At 42.2% G+C, this 14513-nt stretch overlaps 1 protein-coding gene across 1 annotated transcript in view; it reads left to right on the forward strand.

Annotated features, from left to right (window-relative positions):
* Window positions 1-14513, forward strand: part of LOC139754937 (carcinine transporter-like) — a 166883-nt gene that overhangs the window by 90534 nt on the left and 61836 nt on the right. The window contains exon 7 of the mRNA XM_071672757.1: window positions 8748-8916. Within this exon, the coding sequence (XP_071528858.1) occupies window positions 8748-8916 (169 nt within the window). The remainder of the gene's footprint in view (window positions 1-8747; window positions 8917-14513) is intronic.

Genomic DNA, 14513 nt, shown 5'->3' on the forward strand with positions numbered 1-14513 from the left:
GGTTGTTTAATTTGTTTATGGATGGGGTTGTAAGGGAGGTAAATGCAAGAGTCCTGGAAAGAGGGGCAAGTATGAAGTCTGTTGGGGATGAGAGAGCTTGGGAAGTGAGTCAGTTGTTGTTCGCTGATGATACAGCGCTGGTGGCTGATTCATGTGAGAAACTGCAGAAGCTGGTGACTGAGTTTGGTAAAGTGTGTGGAAGAAGAAAGTTGAGAGTAAATGTGAATAAGAGCAAGGTTATTAGGTACAGTAGGGGTGAGGGTCAAGTCAATTGGGAGGTGAGTTTGAATGGAGAAAAACTGGAGGAAGTGAAGTGTTTTAGATATCTGGGAGTGGATCTGTCAGCGGATGGAACCATGGAAGCGGAAGTGGATCATAGGGTGGGGGAGGGGGCGAAAATTTTGGGAGCCTTGAAAAATGTGTGGAAGTCGAGAACATTATCTCGGAAAGCGAAAATGGGTATGTTTGAGGGAATAGTGGTTCCAACAATGTTGTATGGTTGCGAGGCGTGGGCTATGGATAGAGATGTGCGCAGGAGGATGGATGTGCTGGAAATGAGATGTTTGAGGACAATGTGTGGTGTGAGGTGGTTTGATCGAGTAAGTAACGTAAGGGTAAGAGAGATGTGTGGAAATAAAAAGAGCGTGGTTGAGAGAGCAGAAGAGGGTGTTCTGAAATGGTTTGGGCACATGGAGAGAATGAGTGAGGAGAGATTGACCAAGAGGATATATGTGTCGGAGGTGGAGGGAACGACGAGAAGAGGGAGACCAAATTGGAGGTGGAAAGATGGAGTGAAAAAGATTTTGTGTGATCGGGGCCTGAACATGCAGGAGGGTGAAAGGAGGGCAAGGAATAGAGTGAATTGGAGTCATGTGGTATACAGGGGTTGACGTGCTGTCAGTGGATTGAATCAAGGCATGTGAAGCGTCTGGGGTAAACCATGGAAAGCTGTGTAGGTATGTATATTTGCGTGTGTGGACGTGTGTATGTACATGTGTATGGGGGGGGGGGGGGTTGGGCCATTTCTTTCGTCTGTTTCCTTGCGCTACCTCGCAAACGCGGGAGACAGCGACAAAGTATAAAAAAAAAAAAAAAAAAAAAAAAACTTATGTAAGTAGGAGAGATAGCCAGAGAGCGTTATTGGATTACGTGTTAATTGACAGGCGCGCGAAAGAGAGACTTTTGGATGTTAATGTGCTGAGGTGCAACTGGAGGGATGTCTGATCATTATCTTGTGGAGGCTAAGGTGAAGATTTGTATGGGTTTTCAGAAAAGAAGAGTGAATGTTGGGGTGAAGAGGGTGGTGAGAGTAAGTGAGCTTGGGAAGGAGACTTGTGTGAGGAAGTACCAGGAGAGACTGAGTACAGAATGGAAAAAGGTGAGAACAATGGAAGTAAGGGGAGTGGGGGAGGAATGGGATGTATTTAGGGAATCAGTGATGGATTGCGCAAAAGATGCTTGTGGCATGAGAAGAGTGGGAGATGGGTTGATTAGAAAGGGTAGTGAGTGGTGGGATGAAGAAGTAAGAGTATTAGTGAAAGAGAAGAGAGAGGCATTTGGACGATTTTTGCAGGGAAAAAATGCAATTGAGTGGGAGATGTATAAAAGAAAGAGACAGGAGGTCAAGAGAAAGGTGCAAGAGGTGAAAAAAAGGGGAAATGAGAGTTGGGGTGAGAGAGTATCATTAAATTTTAGGGAGAATAAAAAGATGTTCTGGAAGGAGGTAAATAAAGTGCGTAAGACAAGGGAGCAAATGGGAACTTCAGTGAAGGGCGCAAATGGGGAGGTGATAACAAGTAGTGGTGATGTGAGAAGGAGATGGAGTGAGTATTTTGAAGGTTTGTTGAATGTGTTTGATGATAGAGTGGCAGATATAGGGTGTTTTGGTCGAGGTGGGGTGCAAAGTGAGAGGGTTAGGGAAAATGATTTGGTAAACAGAGAAGAGGTAGTAAAAGCTTTGCGGAAGATGAAAGCCGGCAAGGCAGCAGGTTTGGATGGTATTGCAGTGGAATTTATTAAAAAAGGGGTGACTGTATTGTTGACTGGTTGGTAAGGTTATTTAATGTTTGTATGACTCATGGTGAGGTGACTGAGGATTGGCGGAATGCGTGCATAGTGCCATTGTACAAAGGCAAAGGGGATAAGAGTGAGTGCTCAAATTACAGAGGTATAAGTTTGTTGAGTATTCCTGGTAAATTATATGGGAGGGTATTGATTGAGAGGGTGAAGGCATGTACAGAGCATCAGATTGGGGAAGAGCAGTGTGGTTTCAGAAGTGGTAGAGGATGTGTGGATCAGGTGTTTGCTTTGAAGAATGTATGTGAGAAATACTTAGAAAAGCAAATGGATTTGTATGTAGCATTTATGGATCTGGAGAAGGCATATGATAGAGTTGATAGAGATGCTCTGTGGAAGGTATTAAGAATATATGGTGTGGTAGGCAAGTTGTTAGAAGCAGTGAAAAGTTTTTATCGAGGATGTAAGGCATGTGTACGTGTAGGAAGAGAGGAAAGTGATTGGTTCTCAGTGAATGTAGGTTTGCGGCAGGGGTGTGTGATGTCTCCATGGTTGTTTAATTTGTTTATGGATGGGGTTGTTAGGGAGGTGAATGCAAGAGTTTTTGAAAGAGGGGCAAGTATGAAGTCTGTTGGGGATGAGAGAGCTTGGGAAGTGAGTCAGTTGTAGTTCGCTGATGATACAGCGCTGGTGGCTGATTCATGTGAGAAACTGCAGAAGCTGGTGACTGAGTTTGGTAAAGTGTGTGAAAGAAGAAAGTTAAGAGTAAATGTGAATAAGAGCAAGGTTATTAGGTACAGTAGGGTTGAAGGTCAAGTCAATTGGGAGGTGAGTTTGAATGGAGAAAAACTGGAGGAAGTGAAGTGTTTTAGATATCTGGGAGTGGATCTGGCAGCGGATGGAACCATGGAAGCGGAAGTGGATCACAGGGTGGGGGAGGGGGCGAAAATTCTGGGAGCCTTGAAGAATGTGTGGAAGTCGAGAACATTATCTCGGAAAGCAAAAATGGGTATGTTTGAAGGAATAGTGGTTCCAACAATGTTGTATGGTTGCGAGGCGTGGGCTATGGATAGAGTGGTGCGCAGGAGGATGGATGTGCTGGAAATGAGATGTTTGAGGACAATGTGTGGTGTGAGGTGGTTTGATCGAGTAAGTAACGTAAGGGTAAGAGAGATGTGTGGAAATAAAAAGAGCGTGGTTGAGAGAGCAGAAGAGGGTGTTTTGAAATGGTTTGGGCACATGGAGAGAATGAGTGAGGAAAGATTGACCAAGAGGATATATGTGTCGGAGGTGGAGGGAACGAGGAGAAGAGGGAGACCAAATTGGAGGTGGAAAGATGGAGTGAAAAAGATTTTGTGTGATCGGGGCCTGAACATGCAGGAGGGTGAAAGGAGGGCAAGGAATAGAGTGAATTGGAGCGATGTGGTATACCGGGGTTGACGTGCTGTCGGTGGATTGAATCAGGCATGTGAGGCGTCTGGGGTAAACCATGGAAAGCTGTGTAGGTATGTATATTTGCGTGTGTGGACGCATGTATATACATGTGTATGGGGGTGGGTTGGGCCATTTCTTTCGTCTGTTTCCTTGCGCTACCTCGCAAACGCGGGAGACAGCGGAAAAAAAAAAAAAAAAATATATATATATATATATATATATATATATATATATATATATATATATATATATATATATATATATATATATATATATATATATATATATATATATATATATATATATATATATATATATATATATATATATATATATATGTATATATGTCTAAATGTGTGTGGATCTAACCAAGATGAGAAAAAAGGAGAGATAGGCAGTATGTTTCAGGAAAGAAATCTGGATGTTTTGGCTCTGAGTAAAACGAAGCTCAAGGGTAAAGGGAGAAGAGTGGCTTGTGAATGTCTTAGGAGTAAAGTCAGGGGTTAGTGATAGGACGAGAGGAAGGGAAAGAGTAGCACTAATACTGAAACAGGAGTGGTGGGAGTTTGTGATAGAGTGTAAGAAAGTAATCTCTAGATTGATATGGGTAAAACTGGGAGTGGTTGGAGAAAGATGAGTGATTATTGGTGCACATGCTCCTGGGCATGAAAAGAAAGATCATGAGAGGCAAGTGATTTGGGAACAGCTGAATGAGTGTGTTAGTAGTTTTGATGCACGAGACCGGATTATAGTGATGGGTGATTTGAATGTAAGGGTGAGTAATGTGGCAGTTGAGGTAATAATTGGTGTACATGGGGTGTTCAGTGTTGTAAATGGTAATGGTGAAGAGATTGTAGATTTGCGTGTTGAGAAAGGACTGGTGATTGGGAATACCTGGTTTAAAAAGAGATATACATAAGTATACGTATGTAAGTTGGAGAGATGGCCAAAGAGTGTTCCTGGATTACGTGTTAATTGATAGGCGCGAAAGAGACTTTTCGATGTTAATGTGCTGAGAGGTGCAACTGGAGGTATGTCTTCTGGAAGCGAATGTGAAGATTTGTAGAGGTTTTCAGAAAACAAGAGAGAATGGTGGGGTGAATAAGTGGTGAGAGTAAGTGATTTTGTGAAGGAGACTTGTGCGAGGAAGTACCAGGAGAGACTGAGTACGGAATGGAAAAAGATGAGAACAAAGGACGTAAGGGTAGTGGGAGAGGAATGAGATGTATTTAGGGAAGGAGTGATGGCTTGGTCAAAAGATGCTTGTATCATGAGAAGCGTGCGAGGTGGGCAGATTAGAAAGTAAGATGAATAGTGAAGGAGAAGAGAGAGGCATTTGGACTATTTTTGCAGAGAAATAATGCAAATGACTGGTAAATGTATAAAAGAAAGAGGCAGGAGCTCAACAGAAAGATGCAAGACGTGAAAAAAGAGGGCAAATGAAAGATGGGGTGAGAGAGTATCATTAAATCTTAGGGAGAATAAAAAGATGTTTTGGAAGGAGGTAAATAAAGTGCGTAAGGCAAGGGAACAAATGGGAACATCGGCGAAAGGGGCCAATAGGGAGGTGATTGCAAGTAGTGGTGATGTGAGAAGGCGATGGAGTGAGGATTTTGAAGGTTTGTTGAATGTGTTTGATGATACAGTTGCAGATATAGGGTGTTTTGGTCGAGATGGTGTGCAAAGTGAGAGGATTAGGGAGAATGATTTGGATAACAGAGAAGAGGTAGTAAAAGCTTTGCGGAACAGGAAAGCCGGCAAGGCAGTGGTTTGGATGGTATTCCAGTGGAATTTACTAAAAAAGGGGGTGACTTTGTTGTTGACTGGTTAGTAAGATTATTCAATGTATGTATGACTCATGGTGAGGTGCCTGAGGATTAGCGGAATGCTTGCATAGTGCCATTGTACAAAGGCAAAGTGGATAAGAGAGAGTGCTCAAATTACAGAGGTATAAGTTTGTTGAGTATTCCTGGGAAATTATATGGGAGGGTATTGATTGAGAGGGTGAAGGCATGTACAGAGCATCAGATTGGGGAAGAGCAGTGTGGTTTCAGAAGTAAGTACAGGAAGTGTGGATCAGGTGTTTGCTTTGAAAAATGTATGTGAGAAATACTTAAAAAGCTAATGGATTTCTATGAAGCATTTATGGATCTAGAGAAGGCATATTATAGAGTTGATAGAGATGCTCTGTGGAAGGTATTAAGAATATATGGCGTAAGAGGCAAGTTGTTTGAAGCAGTGAAAAGCTTTTATCGAAGATGTAATGCATGTGTACGTATAGGAAGAGAGGAAAGTAATTGGTTCTCAGTGAATGTTGGTTTGCGGCAGGGGTGGGTGATGTCTCCATGGTTGTTTAATTTGTCTATGGATGGGGTAGTTAGATAGGTGAATGCAAGAGTTTTCGAAAAGGAGCAAGTATGCAGTCTGTTGTGGATGAGAAAGCTTAGGAAATGAGTAAGTTGTTGTTCGCTGATGATACAGCGCTGGTGGTTGATTCGGGTAAGAAACTGCAGAAGCTGGTGACTGAGTTTGGTAAAGTGTGTGAAAGAAGAAAGTTAAGAGTAAATGTGAATAAGAGCAAGGTTATTAGGTACAGTAGGGTTGAGGGTCAAGTCAATTGGGAGGTGAGTTTGAATGGAGAAAAACTGGAGGAAGTGAAGTGTTTTAGATATCTGGGAGTGGATCTGGCAGCGGATGGAACCATGGAAGCGGAAGTGGATCATAGGGTGGGGGAGGGAGCGAAAATTCTGGGAGCCTTGAAGAATGTGTGGAAGTCGAGAACATTATCTCGGAAAGCAAAAATGGGTATGTTTGAAGGAATAGTGGTTCCAACAATGCTGTATGGTTGCGAGGCGTGGGCTATGGATAGAATGGTGCGCAGGAGGATGGATGTGCTGGAAATGAGATGTTTGAGGACAATGTGTGGTGTGAGGTGGTTTGATCGAGTGAGTAACGTAAGGGTAAGAGAGATGTGTGGAAATAAAAAGAGCGTGGTTGAGAGAGCAGAAGAGGGTGTTTTGAAATGGTTTGGGCACATGGAGAGAATGAGTGAGGAAAGATTGACCAAGAGGATATATGTGTCGGAGGTGGAGGGAACGAGGAGAAGAGGGAGACCAAATTGGAGGTGGAAAGATGGAGTGAAAAAGATTTTGTGTGATCGGGGCCTGAACATGCAGGAGGGTGAAAGGAGGGCAAGGAATAGAGTGAATTGGATCGATGTGGTATAAAGGGGTTGACGTGCTGTCAGTGGATTGAATCAGGGCATGTGAAGCGTCTGGGGTAAACCATGAAAAGCTGTGTAGGTATGTATATTTGCGTGTGTGGACGTATGTATATACATGTGTATGGGGGGGGTTTGTGCCATTTCTTTCGTCTGTTTCCTTGCGCTACCTCGCAAACGCGGGAGACAGCGACAAAGCAAAAAAAAAAAAAAAAGAAAAATATATATATATGTATATATATATATATATATATATATATATATATATATATATATATATATATATATATATATATATATATATATATATATATATATATATATATATATATATATATATAGAGAGAGAGAGAGAGAGAGAGAGATGCTCTGTGGAAGGTATTAAGAATATATGGTGTGGGAGGCAAGTTGTTAGAAGCAGTGAAAAGTTTTTATCGAGGATGTAAGGCATGTGTACGTGTAGGAAGAGAGGAAAGTGATTGGTTCTCAGTGAATGTAGGTTTGCGGCAGGGGTGTGTGATGTCTCCATGGTTGTTTAATTTGTTTATGGATGGGGTTGTTAGGGAGGTGAATGCAAGAGTTTTGGAAAGAGGGGCAAGTATGAAGTCTGTTGGGGATGAGAGAGCTTGGGAAGTGAGTCAGTTGTTGTTCGCTGATGATACAGCGCTGGTGGCTGATTCATGTGAGAAACTGCAGAAGCTGGTGACTGAGTTTGGTAAAGTGTGGAAGAAGAAAGTTAAGAGTAAATGTGAATAAGAGCAAGGTCATTAGGTACAGTAGGGTTGAGGGTCAAGTAAATTGGGAGGTGAGTTTGAATGGAGAAAAACTGGAGGAAGTGAAGTGTTTTAGATATCTGGGAGTGGATCTGGCAGCGGATGGAACCATGGAAGCAGAATTGGACCATAGGGTGGGGGAGGGGGCGAAAATTCTGGGAGCCTTGAAGAATGTGTGGAAGTCGAGAACATTATCTCGGAAAGCAAAAATGGGTATGTTTGAAGGAATAGTGGTTCCAACAATGTTGTATGGTTGCGAGGCGTGGGCTATGGATAGAGTTGTGCGCAGGAGGATGGATGTGCTGGAAATGAGATGTTTGAGGACAATGTGTGGTGTGAGGTGGTTTGATCGAGTAAGTAACGTAAGGGTAAGAGAGATGTGTGGAAATAAAAAGAGCGTGGTTGAGAGAGCAGAAGAGGGTGTTTTGAAATGGTTTGGGCACATGGAGAGAATGAGTGAGGAAAGATTGACCAAGAGGATATATGTGTCGGAGGTGGAGGGAACGAGGAGAAGAGGGAGACCAAATTGGAGGTGGAAAGATGGAGTGAAAAAGATTTTGTGTGATCGGGGCCTGAACATGCAGGAGGGTGAAAGGAGGGCAAGGAATAGAGTGAATTGGAGCGATGTGGTATACAGGGGTTGACGTGCTGTCAGTGGATTGAATCAAGGCATGTGAAGCGTCTGGGGTAAACCATGGAAAGCTGTGTAGGTATGTATATTTGCGTGTGTGGACGTATGTATATACATGTGTATGGGGGGGGGGTTGGGCCATTTCTTTCGTCTGTTTCCTTGCGCTACCTCGCAAACGCGGGAGACAGCGACAAAGTATAAAAAAAAAAAAAAATATATATATATATATATATATATATATATATATATATATATATATATATATATATATATATATATATATATACTCAAGCCAGTTATCCGAAGTCTCGACCGACCACAAGGGGAATATAAGCATGTGGATGGAGAGAGGATGCACTACCCCCCCCCCCCTCCTCCCCCAGTTCGCACATAACCCGAACACATGCTGGTCCAACCCCAGGTACCGAAGACTCTAGTCACAATAAGAGGCTTTTCATGAAGGTATTGTATCTACCTTTTTCACCGACTTTATTCCTTCAGCCTAGGCTAGAAAGATGGAGGTCAATCATAACGACTCTATAGTTGCATCTGTCCAGCAGAACCGACCAGCTACACTGTAGCCTCGTAGGAAGTTAACTAGTTATATGTGCCAGTATATCTTTCCCGCACACATGCACATACAGACACACTCTCTCTATCTCATTGTGGACAGTATTGGAGATCATACCGCCGGAGCAGAGGGCGTTCGCCACTATGATAACCTTCCTGACCTGGACGCTAGGCATGTGCTTCACGTCGCTGGTGGCTTGGCTCCTTCCACACTGGCAGCACCTGGCTCTCCTCTCCTGCCTTCCCTCGCTCCTCGGCTTCCTCTACTGGAGGTGAGGCCCTACTCCATGCTCCTTAACATTACTTACCATCGTCCAACACTGAACCCACGATATGGAATGCAGCCAGAGACACAGTGTTGGAACAAAACTCTGTAAGCCTGAATTTTTGAATGGGATTCACGGAGAGTCAGTGGTGTAGGTGCAGGGTACATCTGTAATCTTATGAATAGTTGCTTCTTCCACCTTAGCGAGATAGCGTCAGGAACAGACGAACATCGGTCTCATTTGCATACACCCACTCACTAGCCATGTATAAAGGTCTAATCAATGAGCCCACGAACCACAGAATCCCTCGAGAGACTTTCATCGTATGCCTTGAACACTTCCTATGCCTTGGGTCAACTGATTGACAACGCCTCTCCCAACATCGATCCAATCCATTCCATCCCATGCACGCCTCTCACCCCACTGAATGCTTTTGCCCCGATACTAGAAGCCACCTTCACTCTTGTCTTCCATTTTCGTTTTGGTCTTCCCCTACTCTTTGCTTCCTCCTTTTCTGACACGTAGATCCTCTTTGTCATTCTTTCTTCGTTCATCCTTTACAAGTATCTGAACCTCTCCGGCTTATCCTGGTCACCTGTGTTTATTACCGCACCTCTCTATTATACTCTTATCTCTACATGATCAACCTATTTTACACCGTACATCGTCCGCATGTAGGTCGCTCGAAACCCTTGTATTCACCTCTCTTTCCACCATGAAAATATTAAACAACCACAGTGATATTACGCATCGTAGACACAGATCCAACGTCCCTCACCCTCTTTCATTCCAAATCGCATACATGACTTATTTTCCCGGTGAAAGTTTTTCAGTGTATTCAGTAATTTTTCCATTTCCTCTTACATTCGTAGTGCCTTCCACATGGCCTCTCTTTATAAACCTTATCATACGATTTTTCCAGATAGATAGATGCATCATACTCGTCACTCTCATTCTCCAAGTATTTCTCACAAATCCTTCAGAGCAGTAGCCTGGGTCACACATCCACACTGACTACTCCTCCCGAGTCAAATGTTGTGTGCTTGCCACCACCCTCCCAGTCATCACTCTCCTGAACTTTTTATTGGCCACACTCAACAACTTCTACGTCTGTAACTCAAGTATTGACAATAACAATATAATGATAATGATTATAATAATAATGATAATAATAACAATGATAATAATGATAATGATGATAATGATAATCATAATAATAATAATAATGATAATAATAATAATAATGATGATGATAATAATGATAATAATAACAATGATAATAATGATAATGATGATGATGATAATCATAATAATAATAATAATGATAATGATAATGATAATAATAATGATAACAATAATATTAATAATAGTAATAATAATAATAATAATAATAATAATAATAATAATAATAATATAATAATAATAATGATAATCATAATAATAATGATAATAATGATAATAATAATAAAAATAACGATAATAATGATAATAACAATAATAATAATAATAATAATAATAATAGTAATAATAATAATGATAATAATAATAATAATAATAATGATAATAATAATAATAATAATAATAATAATAATAATAATAATAATAATAATAATAATAATAATAATAATAATAATGATAATAATAATAATAATAATAATAATAATAATAATAATAATAATAATAATAATAATAATAATAATGATAATAATAATAATAATAATGATAATAACAATAATAATAATTATAATAATAATAATAATGATAACAATAATAATAATAATAATAATAATAATAATAATAATAATAATAATAATGATATAATGATAAGTCAGTTGTTGTTCGCAGATGATACAGCGCTAGTGGGTGATTCGGGTAAGAAACTGCAGAAGCTGGTGACTGACTTTGGTAAAGTGTGTGAAAGAAGAAAGCTGAGAGTAAATGTGAATAAGAGCAAGGTTATTAGGTACAGTAGGGTTGAGGGACAAGCCAATTGGGAGGTAAGTTTGAATGGAGAAAAACTGGAGGAAGTGAAGTGTTTTAGATATCTGGGAGTGGATTTGGCAGCGGATGGAACCACGGAAGCGGGAGTGAATCATAGGGTAGGGGAGGGGGTGAAAGTTCTGGGAGCGTTGAAGAATGTGTGGAAGTCGAGAACGTTATCTAGGAAAGCAGAAATGAGTATGTTTGAAGGAATGGTGGTTCCAACATTGATATATGGTTGCGAGGCGTGGGCTATAGATAGAGTTGTGCGCAGGAGGGAGGATGTGCTGGAAATGAGATGTTTGAGGACAATATGTGGTGTGAGGTGGTTTGATCGAGTAAGTAATGAAAGGGTAAGAGAGGTGTGTGATAATAAAAAGAGTGTGGTTGAGAGAGCAGAAGAGGGTGTTTTGAAATGGTTTGGTCACATGTAGAGAATGAGTGAGGAAAGATTGACAAAGAGGATATATGTGTCAGAGGTGAAGGGAACGAGGAGAAGTGGGAGACCAAATTGGAGGTGGAAAGATCGAGTAAAAAAAGATTTTGAGTGATCTGGGCCTGAACATGCAGGAGGGTGAAAGGCGTGCAAGGAATAGAGTGAATTGGAACGACGTGGTATACCAGGATCGACGTGCTGTCAGTGGATTGAACCACGGCATGTGAAGCGTCTGGAGTAAACCATGGAAAGTTCTTTGGGGCCTGGATGTGGAAAGGGAACTTTGGTTTCGGTGCATTATACATGATAGCTAGAGACTGAGTATGAACGAATGGGCCCTTTGTTGTCTTTTCCTAGCGCTACCTCGCGCACATGTGGGGGGAGGGGGTTGTTATTTCATGTGTGGCGGGGTGGCGACGGGAAAGAATAAGGGCAGACAGTATGAATTATGTACATGTGTATATATGTATATGTCTGTGTGTATATATACATATGTATACGTTGAGATGGATAGTTATGTATATGTGCGTGGGTGGACGTGTATGTATATACATGTGTGTGTGGGTGGGTTGGGCCGTTCTTTCGTCTGTTTCCTTGCGCTACCTCGCTAACGAGGGAGACAGCGACAAAGTATGATAAATAGATAAATGAATAGTAATAATGATAATGATCATAATAATAATAACAATAATATTGATAATAATGATAATAATAATGATAATAATAATAATAATAATAATAATAATAATAATAATAATAATAATAATAATAATAATAATAATAATGATAATAATAATAATAATAATGATAATAATAATAATGATAATAATGATAATAGTAACAATAATAATAATAATAATAATGATAATAATAATTACATAATGGAACAGCGGTGTGGACATCTGTATACCTATCTCTTTATGAAACCGAAATTAGCAACTCCGAAACGATGATATATATTTTCTGTAACCTTCCTTACAATGATGAGTGTCACATAAGAGCACAGTGACAACGTTTTCCATGCGAAGTACTTCCAAGAAGACAATACTTTGTTTGTCTATATCTAATGACCTATGGCAGGCCCATCACGGAGTGGGGGTCTGGGGATGAAGAAATTGTAGGAAGCGGGGTTTGTGTGGTGGAGGAAATGTTGGTGTAGACAACATCAGGGCAGGAGGTGGAGTCTGTGTGGTGGAAGAAGTCTTAGTGTGAACAAGGGCAGGAGGTGGGGTTTGTGCGGTGGAGGAAGTGTTGGTGTGGAAAACATCAGGGAGGAAGGTGGGGCTTGAGTGGAGGAGGAAGAGTTGGTGTGGACAACATCAGGGCAGGAGGTGAGGTTTGTTTGGTGGAGGAAGTGTTGATGTGGACAACATCAGGGCTTGTGTGGTGGAGAAAGTGTTGATACAGACAACATCAGGGCAGGAAGTGGGGTTTGTGTGGTGAAGTGTCAGTGTGGACATCAGGGCAGGAGGTGGGTGGGGTTTGTGTGGTGAAGGAAATGTTGGTATGGACAACAACAAGGCAGGAGGTGGGGTTTGTGTGGTGGAGGAAGTGTTGGTGTGGACAACATGAGGGCACGAGGTGGGGTTTGTGTGGTGGAAGAAGTGTTGGTGTGGATAACATCAGGGTAGGCGGTGGGGTTTGTGTGGTGGAAGAAGTGTTAGTTTGGATAACATCAGGGTCGGAGGTGGGGTTTGTGTGGCGGAGGAAGTGTTGGTGTGGAAAACATCACGGCAGGATGTGGGGTTTGTGTGGTGGATTAAGTGTTAGTGTGGACAACATTAGGGCAGGAGGTGGGGTTTGTGTAGTGGAGGAAGTGTTGGTGTGGACAACATCAGGGCAGAATTTGGGGTTTGTGTGGTGCAGGAAGTGTTAGTGTGGACAATATCAGGGCAGGAGGTGGGGTTTATATAGTGGAGAAAATGTGGGTGTAGACAACATCAGGGTAGGAGGTTTGGGTTTTGTGGTGAAGGAAAGTTGTTGTGGGCAACATCAGGGTAGAAGGTGTGGTTTGTGTGGTGGAGGAAGTGTTGGTGTGGACAACATCAGGGTAGAAGGTGGTGTTTGTGTGGTGGAGGAAGTGTTGGTGTCGACAACATCAGAGCAAGCGGTGGCGTTTGTGTGGTGGAGGAAGTGTTGGTGCGACAACATCAGAGCAGGAGGTGGGGTTTGTGTGGTGGAGGAAGTGTTGGTATGGACAAAATCATTGTAGGAGGTGGGGTTTGTGTGGTGGAGGAAGTGTTAGTGTGGACAACGTCAATGCATGAGCTGAGGCTTGTGTGGTGGAGGAAGTGTTAGTGTGGACAACCTCAGGGCAGAGGGTATGGTTTGTGTGGTGGAGGAAGTGTTAGTGTGAACAACATCAGGGCAGGAGGTGGAGTTTTTATAGTGGGGGAAGTGTTGGTATGGAAAACATCAGGCAGGAGGTAGGGTTTGTGTGGTGGAGGAAGTGTTCCTGTTGACAACATCAGGGCAGTAGGCGGGGTTTGTGTGGTGGAGGAAATGTTGGTGTGGACAACATGAGGGCAAGAGGCTGGGTTTGTGTGGTTAAGGAAATGTTTGTGTGGACAACATCGGGGCAGGAGGTGGGGTTTGTGTGGAAACGGAAATGTTGGGGTGGACAACATCAAGGCAGGATATGAGGTTTCTCTGGTGGAGGAAGTGTTGGTGTGCGCAATATCAGGTCAGGAAGTGGGGTTTGTGTGGTGGAGGAGGTGTTGGTGTGGGCATCAGGGCATGAGGTGGGGTTTGTGTGGTGGAGGAAGTGTTGGTGTCGACAACATCATAGCAGGAGGTGGGGTTTGTGTGGTGGAGGAAGTGTTGGTGTGGACAACATCAGGGCAAGATGTGGGGTGTGTGTGGTGGAAGAAGTGTTGGTATAGACAACAAGGCAGGAGGTGGGATCTGTGTGGTGGAGGAACTTTTAGTGTGGACAACATCAGAGCAAAAGGAGGGGTTTGCGTGGTGGAGGAAGTGTAGGTGTGGACAGCATCTGAACAGAAGGTGGGGTTTGTGTGGTAGAGGAAGTGTTGGTTTGGACAAAATCATTGTAGGAGGCGGGGTTTGTGTGGTGGAGGAAGTGTTAGTGTGTACAACATCAATGCAGAAGGTGGGGCTTGTGTGGTGGAGGAAGTGTTGGTGTGGACAACATCAGGGCAGAAGGTGGGGTTTGTGTGGTGGAGAAACT

Source organism: Panulirus ornatus, chromosome 18 (assembly GCF_036320965.1).
Source record: "Panulirus ornatus isolate Po-2019 chromosome 18, ASM3632096v1, whole genome shotgun sequence".
Classification (NCBI taxonomy): Eukaryota; Metazoa; Arthropoda; class Malacostraca; order Decapoda; family Palinuridae; genus Panulirus; species Panulirus ornatus.